The sequence below is a fragment of the Sinocyclocheilus anshuiensis genome, unplaced genomic scaffold (genome assembly GCF_001515605.1).
Source record: "Sinocyclocheilus anshuiensis isolate Anshui unplaced genomic scaffold, SAMN03320099.WGS_v1.1 scaffold44, whole genome shotgun sequence".
NCBI lineage: Eukaryota > Metazoa > Chordata > Actinopteri > Cypriniformes > Cyprinidae > Sinocyclocheilus > Sinocyclocheilus anshuiensis.
The window spans coordinates 1,085,609-1,110,119 of NW_015555746.1; the positions used below are offsets into that span (position 1 = coordinate 1,085,609).

A 24,511-nucleotide genomic window follows, 5' to 3' on the forward strand; every position below is an offset into this window, starting at 1 on the left:
ATTAAAGAGAGGGAAACCAGTGAGGTTTAAGATTATGTCTTAAAAGGGATGGATGCCCTCTAGGCTTGGATTCCAGATGAGTGTGGACAGATGCTTGGGTGTGCCACAAGTGTACATGTATGTGTGATAGAGAGACAGGAAAAGAGAAAAAGAGAGAGTATATTGTAAACCTATATATGCTACATTACATTACCAAAATGTAAAACTGATTTGACAGTCTTTGTGCTACTGTCTCTGAGTGATCCTCTAAACTTTTGACCCTGGATCTACAATCTTCATTTAAAACTATCAATTCATAGCGATTAATTTGAACATTGCCAAATGAATTTTAAAGAATGGGAAATAACAGAAACGATTGTTAGTTTGAAAAATATAAATAATAATTTTGTCCCGCCTGTTCTATTTTTATCAGACGCTGTAATGTCTCGGCCCCGGGAAAAATAACACATTTGATTATGAACGTACAATTTACCTGTGCAGGTACAGGCACGAGCATAGAGCGCAAGAGCACCGCTAACTCTGATTTGATTGGCTGTAACGTGAGAAGGCGGGCAGTTCTGAAAGACGATCCTGAGAAGAGAGTGAATATCTAGGGATGGACTTAGTTAGCTGCGGGCGTCTGAACAAGTCTGGGCTGCAGTACTTTCACTGCAGCTAATAGCACAACCAAGGAGATATGACTTTATTTCTCTGCTTGTAGTCAATGAGAGGATTTTTGCAGGCTACACAGTTTTGAGGAGGAAAAAAAGTCCTTTGGCAGATGCAGGTGCATCACGCAGGAGTAGTTAGATAAAACTAAACTTTTTTCCAGACATTCTCCAGACAAATACAGGCTCATTCAAAGGAATTTGTCAAATCATGCGTGACTAGGACAACGTCGTTGACTGCTTCGCCTCGGTGACCAGTTTTGAGCGGTAAGTAGACGTCCGTTTGCGTTGAATTGATAGAGCGCACCATAATAAGTGATAGAGCGCTCTGTGGTCAGTGATGGAATTCTATTCAGCAATATAACGCTGTAGGGTCACTGATTGGAACTGATTTAGGATCAGTTATAAAGCGCTGTCAAGTATACAGCGCACTACAGGGTAAGTGATAAACGCTCTAGGGCAGTAATTCTCAACCTTTTGACCCCAATTGTCCCCCATTGTCCCACCATATTCAAAGGCCTCAGATGTAGGCTTAGATATTTTCTAATGTGTCACGATGCAGAAGCTTCTTGTAATTTTTATTAACAGCAAAAGATAATGAATGTAAATAATTAACTAGGTTAATTTTAATCCCAAAAGTTTGAGCAACTGTATGTTCTTATATTAAATAAATGAAAGAAAAAAGCAGTTGCTGAGAGAGGAACTTTGAAATAATAAATATAGTGTTTACATCTTGAGAGTTAACTTTTTCAATTAAGCTAGATTTTAATTATTTGAAACCATTTTAGGGCAAGGGCCCACTAGGGAGCCTCAGTAAATTTCCAAAGGGGCCTCAAGATGACTTAAAATTATATATATATATATATATATATATATAAAAAAAAAAAAAAAAATTAGTTTCTAGTTGATAAACATTTCATCATGTACAAATTGTGATTTATATAAAAAAAAATCTTGAAAAGTCATGGGGCCATTGATTAGCGTGGGGGTCTTGGAGTCTAAAAGTTTGGGAACTAGTGATTCTTCACTCAAGTCAGTGATAGAATGCTACAGGGTCAGTAATTCAATTCTTTAAGATCAGTTATAAGGTCAGTAAAACAACGGCCTGAGGTCAGTGACAGTTCTCTAGGGTCAGTGCTAATAAAGTGCTCTAGGCTTGGGTAGAGAGCAGCGTCAGGATAGAGTGGTGACTCTTGAGTTTGAAGCAATAATGATTTATGGAAGTAATTCTGAAAGCTATGGAATGTCATCTTACCTTGTTTTACAATTTAGAGTGAACACAGCTTAAAGGTGCAAAATCATAAAGTCTGTCATGCAAAGTGATGCAGGTCTGATGAACATTACTGATTAATGATATGATACAAGCTTGTTATCCTACAAAATACCACGATTCTTATTATTTGACAGATGTGCTTCAGATACTTCAGATTTATTCATCTAGCTCTCATGAGATGTGTTAAAACACATCATCACTGCATATTTTGTGTGAACAAAACTGCTTGGGGTGTCCTTGGCTCCTGTGTTACAACTTCATTATCATTTAGGCTAATTCATATTAGACTGCATGTTTGTTAAATCATGCTGGTTTCAAGAACAAAAAGGGCAGAGAGAGGACAGATCAGAAGCAAGATGAAAGGAATCACAACACAAATTCAATTCATGATTCAACCACACGTGCACATGTTGGCGTTTTTATAAAGAACTTATAAATAAGAAAATGATGGGCTGGTGATGTGATGGAAGTGGAAAAGTGATATTTCCACATCAGCATCATAAACATTTCCAAACTGCCTGTTCAGGCAGAGGGGGCGGGGCATGACCTCAGTTGAACTTGTGTGATTCATCACTTTGGATATCTCACACTTGGTAGGCAGGGCTGGAGTGTCTAGGTTACCATGGACATCTGCTGAACATGCAAGCATGGCCGAGGGGTTGCTCGTGTTGAGTGACTATAGTCAGACTGTGAATGTTAGTGTGCGGGCTTTTTTTCTTGTATAAGAGAGTATGCATGTCATTACAGCTGGAATGCTCAGTAGTCTTACGCTCAAGATTTTCTTATGACTGTGCCAAGACTTGAATAATTATTTCAAGAACAATTATAAATCAGCACCTTAAAGTTTCCCTGTGTTTGCCGATAACTTGCTCAGCTCTTTTGATGTCAATATACTACTTTACTATACAGTAGAAAACATTTGGTTGTACAAGATTTTTCACATATGTGTGAACAACATTTGGGGCACATAACCAATAACAGCTGTGTGTCAGTCTCCATAGCTTCTTTGCTTCCTGATTAGACTGTAACACATACATAGTAAAGCATGTGAATGGAAATGCCCTGTGTTCATGTCTGGATACTCAGGCCTGTGTTTCAGAATTCGTGAACTATACATTTTTTCTGCACTGATTATGGGGTAAAATTGGATAGATTTAAACATGAAATGTGTTTATTGAAGTGTAGACTTTTACTGGTAGCCAAAAAATCACAAATTCAAGAAAATAATTAATAAACAGCAATGCATGCACTTCACCATGCATTCTCTTCTCTTAGTTTCTTGTCTTTTTCAATTATTTTGTCTATTTTTAAAAATAAATAAATCCAGTAAATATATTCAGTAGATATTTAGTCTGTATTTTGGATGGTCAGTCGGCTTGTTTTCTTTCTTACTTTTGAAATCCCCCCCAACTAGAATATGGTTGTTTTTTCTTTGTCCTCTTTCTTTCTATTTTTTGTTCTGGTGTGTGGGAGGCAGACTGTAATGAAATAGTTGGCAGTGTGACCAGCAGACAACTTTGACACCCACTTTCCTTTTGTGTTCTGAAGGAGCGACCTCTAATAATTTAATATTTTGAGGATAAACTTTAGTCATCATGTCAGGGGGAGGAATGTTTTTAATTTCATTCCTTTTCCTTTTGGGACATCTTCTTTCCCGGCCATGAACTTTTCCTTGTTCTACAACAGTTTGAAACATGAAGGCTTTGACTCCTAAACACATGAAGCATCAATTTGAAGGGAGAAATTAGAATAAAACACAATATATTATTTAAAAAATAAACAAAACATGACAATGTCAAAATGGCTAGCATGTATAAAAACATTATCGTTCTGAATCTGTATTTTAGAATGATTAAACATTTAGTAAACTTATGTGTGTGGTGGGTGTCAAAATAGCAACTGCTGTGCAGATATACAAATTCAGCTCTATAACATTAAATGTCAGTCACATAGGCCTACATGTTATTGTCAAAAAAGGGTAGTTCCACCAAAAAAGGTGATGTGTGTTTCAGTGATGCGGAATTCACGTTCAAACCGAGTCCACTGGTAATGCTGCTGCTTGGGCATTAGGTGGTGCTATGAGGTAATGTTCTGCACAGGACAGCTTATGATGACATAAGTGGATGAGTAAATAATGACAGTCTTTTAAATTTTGGGCTAACTATCCCTTATGGATATGTTTGCTACTATACTCGCTATATCATAAGTTTCCCGTTTTCAGTAAGGAGGCTTCCCAGAGGTTTAGAAAGCTTAACGTTGTGTAAATAATAATTTGACTGCAATCTCTTCAAAAGAATAGAGAATAAAGGTTTTTTTGTACTACAGATGATTATACATAGTTGGATACCATAAGAAACATCAGTCAGAAACATATTAGTCTAGTGCGATGATTGCATTTCCAGTGGGGCACGATGAGCTGACAGAGGCAATGAACATTTTAGTTGATGTATTTGGTGTTTGTGGTGTAGTAGCCTGCAAGTAGTTGATGCTGTTGTTTCTTCTCCCAGCATCCACTTTATAGAGCTCAAGAATGTCTCTCTAATTCCTCAGTCTTTTATGTTAAGCCACACAGTAAATAGCGTTTTTTTATTACTTGAAAAAGTCAGGACTGAAATCTGTTTTAACTGGGTTCACATACAAAAAATCAAACATATATTATTGCATGTGATATTAAGCAAGTATTGCATTGAATGATGGCTTCATAGCAACGCTCTCTTGACCTCAGGTGTGCAATGACGCCACCCCAAAAAATTCTGTGCAACCAAAGGTGTAAGAGCGAGAGCGACGGAATGCACAACGTGTCGAAGGAGGAAGGGAGAGGCTGCCGTAGACAATCTGGCAGTTCAAACTCAAATGTGGTTCAGTCAGGATACTTATAAATGCTATAATTACCCTTCCATAAACCACATAATAATGACGGTGTTCCTTTAATTAATGCAAACAACACAGAGAGAAACAAAGACAGATTGATTGAAAGGGAGAGAGTTAAATATAAATTGTTCCATGGTTTATATTAATATTCACAGTAATCAATAATGTGGCCCTATTGTATTTATTGTGTAGTATACCATATTCAGTATATGCTTCTTCTAATTTTATTGCCATATAAGGAATTACTTTTGTAAAAGACTCTTTTAAAGGGACCACATCATATAATTTAATTAATGGCACAATAAAAAGGATAATGTCACTGGACAAGTCCACTCGGCTGAAAATAAAGCACACAAAAGTCCCACATGTGCATATGTGGGAGGTTTGATTGTTTAGATGAGTGTTTAGTCTGTTTGTCTGTGTATTTGTGTGTGTTCCAGATAGACATGTCTTTTGGGATGCTTTAAGGCAAGGCTGTCCAAACTCGGTCCTGGAGGACCGGTGTCCTGCAAAGTTTAGCTCCAACTCTAATTAAACACATCTGAACCAGCTAATCAAGCTCTTACTAGGCATAGAAACTTCCAGTCAGGTGTGTTGAGGCAAGTTGGAGCTAAACTCTGCAGGACATCGGCCCTCCAGGGTTGTCCAACCAAGTTTGGACAGCCCTGCTTTTTTTTTGTGGAGGTCTGGGTATTTTGAAAGTGGTTAAAAAAATTCATGTTGTGGCATTTTGAGATTTGAAATGAGACCAAGTTTAATTGCCAACTAAAAGTCTTCACCACAATGAAGATAATACAGGTAAAATAGTTCTTGTTTATCCTAGACAGTAGGAGACACCAGAAAAATAAACCAAAACACTCAGTTATGCTTTTCTGACTCAGGTCTTTGAAGGTTTAATGATGTCCATGTGTGTGTTTTATGTGCGTCTCTGTTTGTCTGTGAGTTTTTAACCTTGTTTTTTAGGCAGGCCATTTTCCAGAGCAGTCATTGTTGAGTGCAAACCCGAGTGACTCCAAATGTGGACCACGATTTCCTCTCGTTACAAAATCAAAAACAGACCCGTCTGCTGGAAATATATTTAAAAAAATGGCATCTTTGAAAGGACAAATAGTAACTCTCAGCATATGCAAGGAACATTCATGTGTGGACCACTTCCGTTGAAAAGGAACAGCATGATCCCACATATTTTCCCTCATGAATAGTAACAAACACAAAAGTACTAAAAGTGTAAGACAATATCTGCAATGTGTGAGTAGATCTGCTGAATGAGAATGTGCTCTGAGTTTTAGCACCAGTGCAAGCAGGAGCATGTGTGTAAGCGTGCACATGCTTTAACTCTGTTATGGGTCTGAATCATACAATAGCATATTATTTTAAGCAATAACAGTCTGTAACCTCTGTAATCATAATAGCAATATAATAGGAATGTTCTTTCAAACAAATGTTCTCTCTTGAAAAATGCATTCTTCATTGTGTTGTTAAAAATGGCCTATTATAGAACTACTTTTCAAACTCGCACAAGCTCAACAAGAGTCTTTGCTCTTTATTTTATGTGGTGGTAATGGTGTAAGCCCCACCTTGCTTCTCTTAGTTTCTTGTCTTTGAGCTTCTGCCAGATGTTCATGGTATCTGGGCACTCAGTTCACCTGGAGGAGGAACATTATGTTGCTGCTATTTAAGCTGAAAACAGCACAGACTGCTAACCAAATAATAAATTTTTTGGTTTAGATGACCATTTTACACACATTTTTGTCTTTTTTGTGTCATTATGTGTAGGATTTGAAAATGGGGTGTTTGCTGCAATGGACTCTGCTGCTTGCTGTTTTGCTGTGTCTCCCATCACAGTCTACAGCTCAAGGTAAAGATTCATGTACTATTTCAGGAAGTGCCATTCAAATGACCATGTATATAGTGGAGCTATATTAATTTTATCTGCAGCATGTGCAGGTCTTATTTAGCATATTTAATATTGGAGTATCAGTTCACTGAATTTTCCCTCTTTGATGAAAATGAAGACATCTGTAAACTAGTTTGAGGCATGTAAGAAAGTCACAAAGTCATAGTTAATCTTTAATATCATATCAATAAAATGATAACATGTTTGATAAATGTTCGATATAATGTTTATGCACCAAAAGCGGAAAGAAACTGTTTTTGTTAATGAACAAAAAATTACATCTGTATTGTGCCATCAAAGTCAGGGAACACAAACCTGTTTCATGATTTGAAACAATATCAACCATTAAAACATGCAGAAACTAAGAATTAATTTCTCTATTAAGATATTTTGTTAAGGAAAAAAGATTGAAAAAGGATTTTACTTAAGTTTATTTGTGCATATTTTGATGTAGAAAAATATTTTCTTATTATAAATGTTTGGAATATTGTACCTCAGTTTTGTGAAATGTTCACCTGTTTGGCAAGTGTTTGTCATGTTCTGTAAAAAAAAGAAGAGTAGTTTTGAAAGAATGAAATATTTTACATTTATTGTAATAATTATCGATGTCAACCGATATGAAAAATTTGATCGTGATAAATGTTTTGACCATATCGCTTAGTCCCAGTCAACATTATAATGGTACTATATGGAAAAAAGGATTATCAATCATGTCAAAATTTGATAAAGAAAAAATCAGTTTGAAAGAAAAAAATAGGATTCAAAATAACGTATGTTATTAGTTAAATGTTTTAAAGTAATATTTTGCATGAACACACATAGATCAGCACATTATTATTGTTATTTTTATTATTACTGTTATTAAGTAATATTTTAACATTATTATTTACTTGTAACTGATACTGATGAGCTGTTGATTTATTTTCATGTTATGGCCAACAACTGAAAAATGGCAGATATTAAAAATGTATACTATTTAAAAAAAACAAAAAAAAAACAAAACAATTGTCAGCATTATAACAGTATAGTATGAAAGAAAATATTTATTAATCATTTCAAAATTTGCTAAAGAAAAAAGTCTGTTTGAATGAAAAACAAAGTAGAATTCAAAATAACAATTATTAATAACCTTTTTCGAATAATAGCCCACTTTTTACTTATTTTTAATTATTTTAACTAATTATTGTAACTATTATAATTATATTTTATACGATTTTATCCATTAACACACATCTAGATTGGCATACAGTACAGTATGTAATATCAATCAATACAGATAAATTCAATACAGATAAATACACATGCACGCACACTAATATCTGTTGATAACCAGTATGGGCCCAGTATATTGTGCATCCCTAATTTTAAATTCTGCACGTTCAGTACACCGTACATAGTACTCACATACTAGACAGCTCTCATTATGGGTACTTCCCATCATGCCCTATCAAAATGCAGTGACTCATTGATCAAATCAAACATAGCAGGTTAATTAGTTTGCTACCTTAAGGGCATTCGTTCATGTAGCTGGTGAGTCACACACAGCCACAGATCTGATGACTGGCTGTATACTGAAGTGTGTGAAGGAGAGATGGCACACCAGCCGCTGAATAAATGGGCCCAGATGCTTTGTTTCCTTGAAATGGCTTTGCAGACTGGGTGGTGATGGTCATATCCTGTGTGTCTTCTCACCCTGATCCTCCCCTAATCCTTTATTGAATACATGAATTGAATAGACCACAGATGTGAATGCTTATGGAAAAACTGAAGTTCAAGTTCACAGTATTTGTCGTATACACAATGGTACACAGTGAAATGTTTTGTCTAGCCCTTATGACTGTGCATTTTAGATACAAAGAATAAAATGCTTATGTGCAAAATAAAAAGAGTTAAAATTTAGGCAAAGAAGAATATGCATTTAGAAGAAAATAAACAGTATGAGCACTGTATGTTTTTCCTATATGCATATTTATTACTGTTAGTGACTGTGCTTGACCCATTTTTGTTAACGCTAATCTAATTTTGGCTGCACTGATGAAAGTATTTTTTATTTGTATTAATGAAAACCCACATATCCAGGCTTAAAAGACTTCTACTCTAAATATTTGTAAATATATTTCTTTTACAGTGGAAAGGTCACAGTTGTGCATATTTATGTAAGTCATTGTGTCAGTATTAACTGTTTTTTTTTCTGTTGACAGGCCAGTGCAATAATGTTGTTGCAGCAGACATTGTGTTCCTAGTAGATGGATCATCCAGTATTGGCCGGGCCAACTTTGTGTTGGTCAAGAATTTCATGGCAGGGATTGTCAAACCCTTTGCCAGAGTGGTAGGACCCAGTGGCATCCGTTTTGGAACCGTACAGTACAGCGATACTGCCAGGTCTGTGAAACTCTTTGTGCTTGTATACTTGATGTGCTGTGTACCACTTGCATGCCTGTTACCTACATAGAAAATAGCTGCTTGGGGGCATTGCCAAGATGGCTGCTGAGTGAACAGACATGCCTTGAGGGGCTTTTTACATTTTATTTATATTTTCACTTCATATTATATGCCAGTAGTACATACTGTGTATTATGGCAATTCAAACGTACTTGTTTTTCTGAGTTAAATAAAGTGAATAAGGCTAGTTCATACTATTTAATTTGCCAAACTTGTCCAAGCTGAACACATTCTGACATGAACTGAGTCTGACCCATCTTGCTCATCATGGTAGTGTGTAAAGTCTTATTATTAAACATACGTAGATGAGTATATAGTGTTGTTGATATTGTTGTGTTGTAGTTTGAAGTAAACATTGTGATGATCCCATTTGGTGAATCTTGTTTAATCTCTTTTTGCAACAGCTTTGCAGAAGAGGAGTTCTTTGTGTATTTTGAACATGTTATTGTAAACAGTGTCTTTGTGTTTGATGAGGGGGCTGCACATATTATATTTGTTATGTACAGTAAAGGTTCATGGATGTAGGTGTTGGGACAGTTGTTGATTATAGTTGTGAATTATGATTCTCAGGGTGGAGTTTACATTTACTACATACCTGAATGGAACTGAGCTCATAACTGCTATAGATAATATCAACTATAAAGGTGGAAACACACGGACTGGGGCTGGCCTCAAATACATCGCAGACAACTTCTTCAGCCCTTCCTCTCTCAGAGATGTACCCAAGGTGAGCATGAGGTTATGACACACATGTTTGACTTGCCATATCTGTAGTTGTGGCATGGACCACAAATGTGTAAATTGCTTTGTTTAGCTTTGAGTTATCCAACACAAGCGCTTGCTTAGTATTTGTATACTGACTGTGTACACTACTGTTCAAAACATTTTGAATTGATCATTAAATTAAACTGATCAAATATGATAGTAAAATAATAAAATATTTCTATTTTTAAAAATGCTGTTCTTTCGATCTTTCTATTTATCAAATAATTCAGTTTCCACAAAAATATTAGGCAGCAGAACTTTTTTTAAAATTGATATCAATAATAAATGTTTCTTGAGTACCAAATTAGCATATATGAGTGATTTTTGAAGGATCATGTGACACTGAAGACTGGAGTAATGACTGAAGAGTATTCACAGGAATAGATTACAAAATATATTAAAATAAAAAAAACAGTTGTAATAAGAATTGTGAATTGTAATAAGATTTCACAATATTACTGTTTTTACTGTTTTAATAAAATAAATGCAACCTGGGTGAATTTAAGAGACTACATTCAGAAACATTAAAAACTACTGACCCCAAACTTTTGAACTGTAGTGTATTTTAATTTTGATGTCTGCTTGTGAGTTTTTGTTTACAAGATTCATTCTGTGTATAATAAATACTCAAGTATAGCATACTTAAGTTTTATTTTCTTGACTCATCACTGTCTTTCATTCTTTCTTTTAGATCACTATTCTCATTACTGATGGTAAATCTCAGGACAGTGTGCAGGAGCCTTCTCAAAAACTACGTAGCCTTGGAGTCAAAATATTTGCAGTGGGTAAGAACTGTTATGTAGAGTGTTTAGCCACCATTGTAATTTTTTTCTGCAAACTTTATTGCATCTTTGGGCTGTGGATTCAGTATGGACTAAAGATTAAAAATATTTAGTTTGCTCTGATTTTATAGTTGTTTCTTTCTCTCTTGTCATTTCTCAGGTATAAAGAGTGCAGACCCAGCTGAGCTGAATCTCATTGCCTCTCCTCCTCAAAGTGAATTCACCTCTCAGATTGGGAATTTCAAAGCTCTTAGCTCTTTGCTGCCCCTAGTATCTCGACGTGTGTGTACAACAACTGGAGGCTCTTACTCAAGTGACGGTAAGCCTGTGATGCAGTAGACACAATGCAATTAAATTCAAGATTATATTTATATTAGAGTTTTGTTAACTTGTATTTTTAATTTAGAACTTTTATATTTGTTAAATGTTTTAATTGATCCTGCTATATTAAAATCATTGATTTGTGTAACTGTTTCACCATCAGAGGCCTACAGTGGTCCATCAGACTTGCAGTTTTCAGGTGAGACGACCAATTCCCTGAGATTTCGATGGACGTCTGCAGGAGGGCCTGTAAGCGGCTATGTGGTCCAGTACAGGCCCCTATCTGGCCTGGGTCAGCCAAACACAGCAGAGCTTCGACAGGTGAGAAGAATGCTCATCAAAAGAATGCTTTTTTTGCAGACTAAACATCTGTAAATGGGATAAAAATGATTAAATCGTATTTAATGAAATGAATTAAATGATAAAACCTGAGGAAGACTCAAAAATGTTCTCTTCTGTTCTGAATTTCTTTTCTTTGCTCTAGCTTGTTTTCTTAATCTAGCTGTCTAATAAACATTGCATTGTATACTATGAATATTGTTGGGTTTGTGACAAATAGCTTATGTTTCTGATTAGTAAGTTGCTTTGGAGTAAATCATCTGCTAAATTAGTTAAATGTAAATGTAAACTTTTGCTTCAGTTAGTTACAAATATTGGCAGAATTTGAGACAGATGAGAGTGATTATCTTATCTGAATTACTTTGATGTAGAAGGAGACTATTTCTCAGCAAGTGTTTGTTCATTTAACTATTAATTCATTATTTTGTATTGAAATATTTTGTACATTTTAAGGGTCACTGAATTTTTTTTTAACACCAGCGTTAATTTAGTATTACTTATTTATTATCATGGTATTTATTAATGTGCTTTTGCTAATTATGTGATTTGTCTTTTAATTTTAGTACTTCAGCTCAGTGTAGTTAGTTTTGCTACATTTTTAAGTTTAAGTTTTTCCATTTCATATTTATTTATTTTTTATTTCAACTTTATTTCAGTTACTCAAAATTGTTTACATAGTTTTAGTTTTAGTTTAAAAATAACAACAACAACAGTGGATCAACCAAAGTGTAGCATATTGGTCTTCACTGAAAAGTCTTTTTACCTGCAGGAAACCATACCAAGCAACCAGCAGAGCTACACTGCACGAGAGCTGCGTTCAGGCACAGACTACCTGATCACTGTTATTGCTCAGTACCCAAACAGCTTGGGAGAGTCAGTGTCTGGCAAGACCCGAACAAGTGAGAACTGAACACAACAGAAATATGTGTCATCTAAATCAGCATCTCTTAAAAAACTCTCACTCTCTTACCCCAAACTACCCTCTAGAGCCTCTCCAAGGTGTGACTGCACTGCGACTGATCAAGGCCGGGTTTTTTACACTGGCTTTGGGCTGGGACACTCCAGCTGACCAAGTACAGGGTTACAGAATCACCTATGGACCTATAGGTGAGACTGACACACTTCCATATAGACAATAATCCATACTTGCATTTTTCAGTAATGTTTTTACTCTTTGAATAGTCAATACCATAATTGTAGTGTGAGTCAGTGAAAGAGATTCTGGAGGATAAATATGTAAGAGATAAAGAAGAAAAGGATGACTGGGCCAAGCAGCACTGTAATATATAGTAGTTTTATTATTTTTCTAAAGAAGATGTGAGCAGTGTTTGTACAGTATGCTCAAAATTTGATCTGATCATTCAGAGAAGAAGAAGTCTCCTCAAAAAGCCACATAATTGAACATTCATTTCTGTTGCAAACAGTCTACTGTAAAACAGTAGTTGAGGAATTTGAACAAACCCTTAATTCTAAGTGTGAGCAATAGTAATAGTGATTATGGCCTTAGCAAGCGCCACTAACTAATGATTTTAGCAGTTTGATAAAAGGAAGATGGGGAGGTGGAAGAGAGCGTTTTGGTTTCCCCAAGGCATTTTTGTCAATTGCTTAAAGGAGTGCCAGTTTGCTTTACCTGGTTGGTATCCAGGTGTGAGCTGGCAGAGAACAGATCTGTCAGATTAGGTGTGGCCCTATGTTTAATCAGGTTAGATTTTGAAGCTTGAGGAAGGTGTTTCAACCTGCCCGTCTTAGCCCAATGTTGCATGCAGATGAATAGATGCTGAAACTGTGATTTAAAATTATACTATGTCATTAACTGACTCATATATTGATGCTATGCTGTGTTTGGTTGGCCAACTGGTATGAGTTGCTGAGCTGCTACCACTGTGCCAAACCCCCAAATGTTTCTGAAGATGTACCAAAACATTTTGAAATGAAACATGAGACAAAATGTATTTCTTGGTTATGAAAATCTATAAAAAGGTACACAAACAAAGAGATAATGCATTAAGGCGAGTAAGAGCATTGTAATATATGTACAAACCATTTTTGCTTTTCAAAATATTGAGAGATTGATTGTGTTAGTCAGAAGAGAGAAAGATGTCACATTTGCTGTTACTCTGTCACGGAGCTGCTCTCTGTTCCTTGGATTCTGCTTGTCTAACACACTTTGTATAAAGACATGAACACATACTTGGTTTTTAAAAACTCTTTATTTACCTTGATGTGGCAGCGAGGTGTAGAGCTGTTGGAACACACACACACACACACTCGACTAAACAGTTGTTTCTCAGACAAATGATAACTTCAACAAACTGTTGACTTTCAGTTGGATTGGCATACATGGTGGCGGCTAGTGATGGATGCTTTCAAAATACTGTTTCGAGAGCTTTGAATCCTTTGGGGTGGGGGTGGTGGTTCCCCCTCAGTAACAATCACGTTTCGGGCCCCCTCTCCCTTGTCAGGCCCTTGGAATCGTCCTAACCTCTGGGGGTGCACCAGATAGCGATACCCATGTGTATAAATTTTCAGCCAGTTAGCCTGGGACTGCTGAGTGGAGTAGCTGTTGATATGCATTGTTTTTTTATTTTTATTACTATAAATATTGAAGTTGGGTTTCTTCTCTTTTTCTAATTTTGACTCTTTTTTTCATGTGTGGGCTCATTGCACTCTACTGTCTTGGGAGAGAACGAAATTAAAGGAAAAAAATTGTATTTAATGCCCTTCATTTTTTGAGGATGTTTAAACTGTTGACCCTCCATCAGTATTAGAAACACTTCTGTGGCAGTGTTACCTTTTCCTTGTAATTTAATGCCAAGGTAATATAATACAAAGTATAAATGTACATTACATTTTTAAAAATAAATTAAATTTTTTTTACAAATATTCCAAAAAAATAAAAAATCACAGTCTGTGAAAATGGTCCATTGAATTAATGATGCATTGACGTTGGGCTTGCAGCTTAGTAAGTGAGTCATGACCTACTGTAAATAAGCAGCCATGCTGATGGATGAGTTCATTCAGTAAAGGATTTGTCAGACTGATTTAAACTGGTTATTCCTGAGTTTAGTACAGTATTTCCACACTGCAAGCCATAGTTGAAAACATTGTTAGTAATTTTTTCTGCATGGCATAATTCATAACTTATCCTAATTGATTTTCCTGATTGATTTATTAACAGGTCAGCCTGCTGCACAGCTGCTGGAACAATCTGTGGGGGCAGAGTCTACTTCTCTGACTTTGGTTGGTCTTAAGTCAGACACAGAATATGTGATTAACTTGTACCCACTGTTTCCCCGTAACAGTGCCTCACCAGCTACCCTGACTGCCCGCACATGTGAGTACCGTTCAAAAGTTTGGGGTCAGTAAGAATCTTTCTGTTTGTTTTAAAGAAATTAATACTTTGATTCACCAAAGATGCATTAAATTGATCAAAATTGACAGACATTCATAATGTTAAAAAACTTTACTATCTCAAATAAATGCTGTTGTTTCCACAAAATATATTTATTAATACTAATCATGTGACACTGAGGACTGGAGTAATTGCTGCTGAAAATTCAGCTTTGCCATCATTGCCAAAACTGTAACAATATTTCACAATATTACTGTATCTTAAATCAAATAAATGGTGAGTATTAGAGACTTCTTTAAAAAATATTAAATCTTACCAACCCTATACTTTTAAAAGGTAGTGTATATGAAAACACACTGACACAATCACACACTGTTTTCTCCTCCTGCATCACTAAAGTGTTCATGCTAATATATAAAGCTCTGTCTTTGTATGTGCCTGTGTTTGCAGTGCATTTAGAGGGAGTGCAGCAGCTTTCCGTTGAGACTATCTCAAGCAACAGTGTTCGAGTCCGCTGGACGGGAGTGGCGGGGGCCAGAGGATATAGAGTTGTTTGGGGCCCTTTCACAGGTCAGCACATTTTTGAAGAGGCTCTTTTTAATGAAATGCACTCATAAAGTGATGAATCACCCAATGAGGATGTCTATGAGTGCTTTAGGTCAGATATGATTTCACATTGTGTTTTTATCAGATTCCTGTTTTCGGCAGAGTCTTTTTGTATATGTCTCTTTCAGGAAGTGATGTGGAGACCGTAGAACTGGGAGGTGATAGTGAATCTCACACTCTGGGGAATCTAAGACCAGACATAGAGTACATTGTTACAGTCATCGCTCTGCACAATGGAGAAGCTGAAGGACCAGCAGCCACTGCACGTTTTAAGATAGGTACACAGATACACATGCAGACACATCTTCAGTAAATTGTACATCAGGACAGAGAACATTTTTAAAAGGCATGCACTGATTTGGAAATGATTTCTGCAAGAAATAGTTTAGGCAATATTTCTAAAATAAACCACTTAATAAAATAAATAATCTAAATACTCTTCTTCTCTTTCAGAAGCCCAGTTAGTGTCTAGTGCGTTCATTTGGAGAGTTGTGTATTTAGTAGGCCATGCGCAGATGGTCTTTAGTTAAGAAGCGTGCAGAGAGAAAATTTAAGACAGCATAACAGGAAACAAGATGTGTGTCTTTTTTCCATCTTGCGCACATTTATCATACACAGACAGTGAGGTGTTTGCCTTCAATTTTGCCATTGACTCACTGTCTGCTAGATCAGAACAGAAGAACTGTTTTTTTGTCTTATGACTCACAGACTGCAGCAATCGAATGCGTGAGGGTGTTTGTATATGCGCATACATGTTAGAGCGAGAGACTAAGAGAAAGGAGGCAGTAACTGTCTATAAATATAACAGGACATAAAGCTCAGAAAGATGGAAGTCATTGTTTTAATATTTTATGGGACAGGAGGGGAGATAAAGCTAAAAGGTGTTTAATGCATTTGGCTTTCAGAGCGCTCAGAGCAACAGGTCCTGAGAGCCACGACTACAGGACCCACCAGCATCAGATTAAACTGGAACCTCATACAGGCCGCCAGAGGCTACCGACTGGAATGGAAAGCCGGAGAGAGTATGAAACTAAAGCACACAAACACACTGTAAAAATTGCCAGGATTGTAAAAAATGGAACAGTAAAATCTTAAAATACAACGCTGCATTTAGATCATTTTCTGCCATAACATATAATGCAAAAATACATACATGCATTAGTTGGATGATTATAGTAATTTATGGAAATTCACTTGGAACCCAATAGTTGCAACGTTACATGGAAAAAATAAGCATGATCAACCTGAACAGTTAAAGGGGTGTTTGCAATACATTTTTATCTAATATGAACAATCTGCATACATACAACTAATTTTACATGAATAATGAACTGAAACATAAACTTTGCAGACTACAAAACCAAAATAAAAGTGACTACAGCAACAAGAAACAAATACACAAGCAAACTATGTACAGTATGACTGTAGAACAATTGTTGTGTAACACTTTTTTTATGATATTTATGTGATCCTGCTGACCGTAGGAGGCAGAGTTCAGAAGCAAGAGTTCCCAAAAAGCACCACCAACTATGAGCTCAGAAGTCTGCAGCCGAACACAGAGTACATCATAACTCTATACACACTCTACGAGGGGCGAGAAGAAGCTACTTTCTTTTCAACCAAGCCAACAGGTCAGAAAAATTATTTGATGAATTACAATATGATAGTGTTTTAAAGATCAATACTGCAGTTAAAAAGACACTGGGGAGACCAGTAGTGGAAGTCTTTAATTGAATGCAGCTTTTTCTTTTCATTACTCAAGGTATTATTATAGTCTTTTTTAAAACTGACAATTGGACAATTTCCGAGTTTTTTTTTTTTATTCGAACTGCATTAAACAAGTTTGTGAAAACGTGATAGTCAATGTTTTTGTTTCTGTCTTGCATACCTTTCATGTAATATGCTGACGCATGGGTTGTGTTTAGTAGAGCAGCAAGTTGGTCCTGTCACGAACCTGAGGGTGGTGGATTCACTCGGAAACATTATTCGATTAGGATGGACAGGAGTCTCTGGGACAACACAATACAACATCATCATTCTTAATACAGAATGTGAGAATATTATTTCCTTTAAATACAAATACAGCATGACAGTATATCATTAAAGTGTTGTTTTGGGATATATGTGACCCTGGACCACAAAACCAGTCATAAGGGTACATTGTGAACAGAAGAGTTCCTGGGAATCAGACCACCTTTGACCTACGGGATCTTGAAGATGGTGTACGCTATGCTGTCAGTGTAAATGCACTTATTGGATCCAGTGAAGGGGAACCAGCAACAGTGTACATCGTAACAGGTGTGTGCATGTGTACTTTTTCTGATGTGCAAGTGAGGTTGTGTTTTTAAATTGTCACGTTATATCAGGTGCCTAAATTGTTCCATAAAAATGTAAATGCTACTAAAGATACTCTGTAGGGTAACATAATGGGAATATATTATGTCAGAAAATAACTGCTAGTAACTGAATGTTAAACAGAACCGCCACTGAGGGTGACCAACTTGCGGATAGTTGGGAGCAACAGTCGACGAGTCAGGATTGCATGGACTGGTGTTTCTGAGGCAACAGGCTACCGGGTTACCTGGAGACAAAGCAACAGTATGTAGACGTGTTTATGCAAAGATTTGGGTTTTCTTTCTTTTTTAATTGATATCACAAAACTTATGTTGGTTTTAATCTGTCAACTGCTCTCTCTTTCTGTTTTAGCTGCAGAGCAATCTCGTGTCCTAGGTGGTGATGTCACTACCTACACTATAGAAGGGCTGCAGCCAGATGATTCTGTTGTTGTGGGTGTTGCCCCAGTGATTGATGGGCAGACTGGAGAAGTGGTCTCTGTATCTACAAGAACCAGTGGTTCTACTGGAATTGTTACAGGGCTAAGAGTCATTGAAGTAACATCTGCAAGGATAGAAATATCCTGGACTCCAGTGACTCGAGCAACGGGCTATAAAATAATCTGGCGGCGAAGTGATGGTATGGACAACTATACCTTGAGTGCAATACATTTATGCTAACATAACAATAACAATAACAATAATTTTTTTCTTTTTACATTGTAGGAGTGGAAGACTCTGAGATTGTACCCGCTGATGTGGCTTCCTATGCCATTGATAGACTCCAGGAGGGTGCAGCCTACCAAATATTAGTCTCAGCCCTTTTTAACTCACGGGAAGGACCTTCTGCCACTGTGACTGCAAGGACAGGTAGTTGTTGTCTTTTTGCATTTTGATATATTCAGTTAACCATATGCATGGACCTTTAAATGCTTAAAGTCAGCATGAAATTAAAATAGATAATTCTTATTTTTTATGGAATATTACAGTGTTTATTATAAAGTAGGGCTGTCACGATATTAGATTTTTTTTTTGTTATTGTGGCCAAAAGAATTCATGATATCGTTATATCGCGATATCTATAGAAACCTTGGGGAATCAGCCAAATGAATTTTTACTTTGTTTATTTAGTTTTTGTTTTTACCCAATGAACACAAGGATACTGATAAACACAGGGCACATGCATTTTCACTTCTTCTTCAGGTCACAGATGGCCTGAGACTTTCTCTATCTTCTTTGAAGCTCCCTATGAAATAACAAGAGAGAAAATACTGTCAAGTTCAACAGTATGATGAATAAATATGGACATCAAAACTGATACTTTAACCTGTTAACTTGCGTACCCGTATTTTAATCTATTTAACCTATAGAAAGATCATACTATCTAATTAATTTACAATGGACAAAATCAAGTCCCGTAATACTAAAATGCTGAGTATGCTACATATACATTTACATATTTGTGTACTTAAAAAATACCCTGCAATTGTACTTTTGGTATACTAAACTGCTATATTTAAAGCCTGCTAAATTGGAACAACTAATTTTGTACTTAAAGCACTTTAATTGCGGAAGTACAGTAGTGCTGAAGTCCAACCAAAGATATACAGAAGTATTTGATTGTGCTAAAGTGGAACTATTGCAAGTATACTTTAGGTACACTTTAAATATTTTGCATTTAAAGGCCGATATTATTCAAAGATCATACAATCCTCATCAATAGTGACATTAAAACACATTTTAGGCTTAATATTAAGAAATATGCATTGTATACAAGTAGTACTCCAAAGGAAGATGAATTATAATTTTGCATCAGTAAGTCTCGAGCGATATATCAGTAAATATGTTAATAGTTTTGAACTATACTTAGTATGAAATAAATGTATTTTAAATATATTACTTTTTTACTAGGGGTCACAACAAGGAAGAAAAGAAGATTGCAATTTCATGTCGACTTTAAAGATTAGTCATTTCTGAGCTTTCAGCAGTAAGCAAGGTTTAATATCAGTGTATTTTTTTAGTCTGAATGGCTGACTCTATCCTGATTCTATGCTTTAGATCAGGCCACGGTGGGTCGCGTCACCAATTTACAGGTGGTGGAGGCCCAAGGGGAGGTTGTTCGAGTCAGCTGGGTTGGAGTTCAAAATGCAACTTCATACAGAGTACTCTGGAAAAGGACTGACGGTGAGATCTTATAGTGATTTTAAAGTAAATGCTCACATAGCTGAGTGTAAGTGCCATATCCGTTTTCTTATTTGTCTTATTGAGAATCTAAAAATACAAGGGTGTGTGACCTCCAGGGGCCACAGCTCATAAATTATGTAGACTATAGAAGTCAAAAGAAAGCCTCAGCCATCATATAAAAATAAAACTGTGAGTGCGATTGTAGGTGGAGAGGAGCGGAGTCAGCTGGTTGGTGGTAACGTGAACTCAGTGGATCTGAGGCAGTTGGATGAAGGGGCACAGTATGAAGTGAAGGTTCTGGCTCTAGTTCGGAACAGAGAAGGCCCACCTGTCTCTGTCAGAGTCACTACAGGTGAGTGCTGTTTGTCTGTGATGTTTGTTTCTCTGTTTCAAGTCAAATTTACTTACATGGAGAAGTCATTAATCCGTATTCTCTAGGGCTGGGTTTACAATATCGATTTCTCATTTATTTACATACATTTCTATTCCACAGAATGAATATTTACACAGTGTACAAAATAAAGACATGAACACAAATTATTGTTTGTGTGTTATTTTATTATCTTTTATTGTGGCTTGGCTAAAGATCAGATCAAATTCATCAGAGATGTTTCCTTACAAAAGTGTATTGATATCACTGTTTGTTGTACAGGGGGCCAGAGAGGGACAAGAGTAGAAGGTCTGCGTGTTTTGGACTCGACCCCAGGGGGGCTCCGTATAACCTGGAGAGCAGTGAGTGGTGCCAGCTCATATCGAATCTACTGGAGGTCTTCACAAGGTAGTTATACAGTCACACATGTAACCACACACACGAACCTGACTCAACTAACTCTATGTTGTTATATGCTTGCTTTGACTAGGTGAACCTGAATCAAGTCGTCTGATTAGTGGCGATGCAACTTCATACACCCTCGATGGACTTCGACCTGGTCTGAGCTACACTGTAAGATTGGCTGCTGTGGTGGACGGTCAAGAAACTGAAGCCACCACCATCAGAGCAACCACTGGTACACACGCCAGATTGTATCTCAAATTTTATCTCTGTCTTTCTCCAGCCTCTTTTATTCAATATATCTCTTTTTTTAGATGCCCTGCCACCTGTGACTGGCTTGAGTGTGACTGACAGTACTGAGAATTCAGTCCTTTTAGGCTGGTCACCAGTAACAGGAGCCACAGGATATATTTTACGCTGGACAGAGGAAGAAGGTGATTTTTCTGAAAGTTTAGGAACTGGTAGTGTGTGGTTTAAGGATCAGAAGCACAATTATAGTTGAATGCACTTTTTTAGTGTGTTAAATTCTCTCTCTCTTTAGACACAGGAACGGGTCAGTCTGAAACGCTGCCCGGTACAGCCACTTCTTACCGTGTGACAGGTCTACGACTGGGCCGTCTGTACAGTTTCACCCTGCAGCCCACCTTCCAAAACCAGGTTGGACCTGAGACCAGCGTGAAGGAGCGCACAGGTTATACAGTTTCTGTCTCTTTCTCTTCCAACTATAGGCAAATTGAAATACATTTTTTAATATCTAATCTGTCCAAATTAAACAATTTAGATGAACATTTAATTAACTGATTGTTAAAGATAATGGCATAAAACACATGTTAGGACTCCAGATGACCTGTGCATGTAGTCTACTTTTTAAGAATAATTTAAATAAAATATACTATATTATTGGTATTTTAACTAATTAAAGTACTTGTTTTAGTGTTTAATTTAGGGCTGTCAAGTTCTTAAATTATTTAATCTAATTAATTACATGATATGCTGATTAATTAATCACATGTCAATTTTGGCTGAACCCCCCCAATAGATAATTAAAAGTATTTTTTTTAATGAGAACAGTATTGAATAGATATTACTAAAAAGTAGCTTTAGAAAGAAATATTTTGATTCAGCATTGCTTAAATAATGAAAATAGATGGATATTAATGTTTTTTAAATTAATATTGAAATGAAATTATTAGTGCTGGGCAATGATTTATCGTGATTAATCACATCCAAAATAAAAGTTTTTGTGTACATAATATATGTGTGTGTACTGTGTATATTTATTATGTATATATGAATACACACACATGCATGTATATATTTAAGAAAAATATGTTTCTATATTAAATACATTTATATGTAATATAAATTATATTAATATAAATATATACATGTAAATACACATGTAAATATTTTCAAAATATATACTGTATGTGTGTAATTATATATACATAATAAATATGCACAGTACACACACATATAGAAACAAAAACTTTTATTTTGGATGCGATTAATCACGATTAATCATTGCCCAGCACTAGAAATTATATTTAAAAAAAAATTAAATGATATTCTAAATATGAAAATAAATTCGCCAGTAGGTGGTGCCAATTCACTGTCTTAATGAGTGAGTCATTCAGTCATTCATAAAACCAAATTGTTAAAATGGCTGATTCATTCAGAAATGGCTCACTCATTGGCTCACTCGATTCATTCAAAAATGTGGATTTATTCAGTAATGAAACGATGCTGCGTGTTGCTCAGAATGGCACAACAGTTCTGCTGTGTCTTTGTTTCAAACTATTTTTAAACAGCAATCTTGCTTATGTGGTATTGATAAACGGCATCATATGACAAATTTAAGACAAAAACAATGCTATACAATGATATTTTTGCCATTATATCATGAATTTTAGGAACATACTGTATAACTGCGTTTTCATAGGCTACATTACACAGTCAATTGTTGTCCTGCGTCATGTTCATCTGCAACTGCATTCAATCTAAGATGGCGTACAGGTCTGGGCCAGGGCGGGGGATAATTTTAAAGTGATATTTTTTCCAAAATTAATCACACCAAATTGACATTAAATAGACAGCTTGGTTTAAATGCATTTGTGTTTAGCATAAACATAACAGATTTAACTTATTATTAATTTTTTACTGTTTGAAAAAAAAATACAGATCTGACTCTTCTGGTGAAACCTTTTGTGTGAATTATTTTTTTATACAGTACTTTTGACTTTGAAGTTAAGGCAAATTATAGCCTGCAATGAGAGTACAGTGAATAACATACCATTACACTGGTCAGTCACAGGGAGATTTTTCTCTCACTACATGCTCTCCCTGCTAGCACTTTTCGTTTGGGAAGTTACAGAGACTGACAGATGATCATGGTGCTTGATGTCATGTTGTCAATAAATGATAATAAATGTCATTTTCATTTATAAAGAAATGTTCCCATAGATGATTTGCACCATCTTTATTTTTAAGTCAAGAGTTCATGTCTGTGAAGCTGATATGAATAAATGTTTGCATAAATGATTAAATGATTTTCAACATTGTTCTAGTTACTCTTCTGCTGTATTCCTCACTTAATATGTTTAATAAATCCACGTTTTAGTGTGTGTGGGTGGGCGTTTGGATGTTGTCTTCCTTGTCCCTGCGTCTCGTGATCGCTCTGGCCTGGTGGGACCTGTGTTGTCTCTGCTTGCCAGTTCTGCTGGATCCTTAACCTCCATCGGACCCAGAGACTCCCAGGTGCAATTCTATTGGTACTATCTTAATGTGGTGTTCCAATTTTTTATAAATGTTTATGTCTCCAAAAAACACTGCCAGGAGAGTGCCCTCTTCTGACAGAGTGCATGAGGCATTGAGCTGGTCAGTGTGAATAAAGTGCTTGTAATACCTGTTTACTCCAGATTGGGGTGGTGATGTACAGTGAAGATACAAAAGTGCGCTTCCTCCTCAATCGTCATAGCAACAGTGAGACCCTTCTGCAGGATATTGTGACCACCCCATTCAATGACAGACCAGGAAATAATATAGGTGTGTTTGTGTTTTTTGTTTTTTCATTTAATTGTTTCATTTTAGGTTTGTGTACCATTAAGTACCTAGTATGTGTACGTCAAGTTGACACAAATATGTCCAGGTCATGTTTCAACCCAAAATCATATGGAGGATAAAAGTGAGGAAATATGTATTGCATACTGTATATATTGCATAATGAAAATTAAGATGATTTTTAGTAGTGGTCGACCGATATATCGCCAAGGCCGATATATCGGCCGATATTTGCCATTTTTTAAATATCGGCATCGGCCGATAAGTTTTTCTGTTTGGCCGACGCATTCGAGGCAGGACTTTTATTTTGACGGCGCTGACAGCGGCAGTGCACACAGTGCACACATTCTCCCTCTTGTTCGCCGTCATCATTAAAGGGGTCATATGATGCTGCTAAAAATAAAATTATTTGGTGTAATGAAATGTGTTTATGCGGTTTAAGGTTCAAAAAACACATTATTTTCCACATACTGTACATTATTGTTTTTCCTGTATGCCCGCATGTTATGCCTGTTATTATAATGAACAGCATCATTGGGGAGCGGAGCTCGCGCAGTCGGCTCTCGAGAAAAAAATTAATAAATAAAAAGAAGCCCGCTGTTAAGCTCTCCGCTCTCGCCGGACACGAGGAGTGTGTCCGTGCCTGTGATCTTGCGATTGCAGTCCCGCTGCTGCTGAGGCACGGCGGCGACTGAGACTCTAATAATCAGATAGAACGGTTAAACAAAGGAATAAATGTATACAATGTATTATATTATTAGTAATAGAAAGGCAAACATTATAATACTTTTTCGTTTGCCGTCAGCATTCAGCAAATACGCATTTATATAATTTAAACAAATCTTTGAATGACTAATGAACATTTAA

General features: G+C 36.2%; 1 protein-coding gene across 1 annotated transcript in view; it reads left to right on the top strand.

The window, feature by feature from the left end:
* Positions 1 to 622: 622 nt before the first annotated feature.
* Positions 623 to 24,511, top strand: part of col7a1 (collagen, type VII, alpha 1) — a 63,996-nt gene continuing 40,107 nt past the window's right edge. The window contains exons 1-27 of the mRNA XM_016467048.1: positions 623 to 914; positions 6,568 to 6,649; positions 8,890 to 9,070; positions 9,701 to 9,857; positions 10,587 to 10,680; positions 10,838 to 10,996; positions 11,162 to 11,319; positions 12,107 to 12,236; positions 12,325 to 12,444; positions 14,516 to 14,671; positions 15,140 to 15,259; positions 15,424 to 15,573; positions 16,201 to 16,317; positions 16,780 to 16,926; positions 17,224 to 17,346; positions 17,450 to 17,593; positions 17,774 to 17,893; positions 18,002 to 18,268; positions 18,355 to 18,498; positions 19,687 to 19,812; positions 20,018 to 20,164; positions 20,465 to 20,590; positions 20,673 to 20,819; positions 20,899 to 21,018; positions 21,126 to 21,275; positions 23,205 to 23,341; positions 23,503 to 23,629. Coding sequence (XP_016322534.1) covers positions 6,577 to 6,649; positions 8,890 to 9,070; positions 9,701 to 9,857; positions 10,587 to 10,680; positions 10,838 to 10,996; positions 11,162 to 11,319; positions 12,107 to 12,236; positions 12,325 to 12,444; positions 14,516 to 14,671; positions 15,140 to 15,259; positions 15,424 to 15,573; positions 16,201 to 16,317; positions 16,780 to 16,926; positions 17,224 to 17,346; positions 17,450 to 17,593; positions 17,774 to 17,893; positions 18,002 to 18,268; positions 18,355 to 18,498; positions 19,687 to 19,812; positions 20,018 to 20,164; positions 20,465 to 20,590; positions 20,673 to 20,819; positions 20,899 to 21,018; positions 21,126 to 21,275; positions 23,205 to 23,341; positions 23,503 to 23,629 — 3,640 coding nt within the window. The 5' untranslated portion in view covers positions 623 to 914; positions 6,568 to 6,576. The remainder of the gene's footprint in view (positions 915 to 6,567; positions 6,650 to 8,889; positions 9,071 to 9,700; positions 9,858 to 10,586; positions 10,681 to 10,837; positions 10,997 to 11,161; positions 11,320 to 12,106; positions 12,237 to 12,324; positions 12,445 to 14,515; positions 14,672 to 15,139; positions 15,260 to 15,423; positions 15,574 to 16,200; positions 16,318 to 16,779; positions 16,927 to 17,223; positions 17,347 to 17,449; positions 17,594 to 17,773; positions 17,894 to 18,001; positions 18,269 to 18,354; positions 18,499 to 19,686; positions 19,813 to 20,017; positions 20,165 to 20,464; positions 20,591 to 20,672; positions 20,820 to 20,898; positions 21,019 to 21,125; positions 21,276 to 23,204; positions 23,342 to 23,502; positions 23,630 to 24,511) is intronic.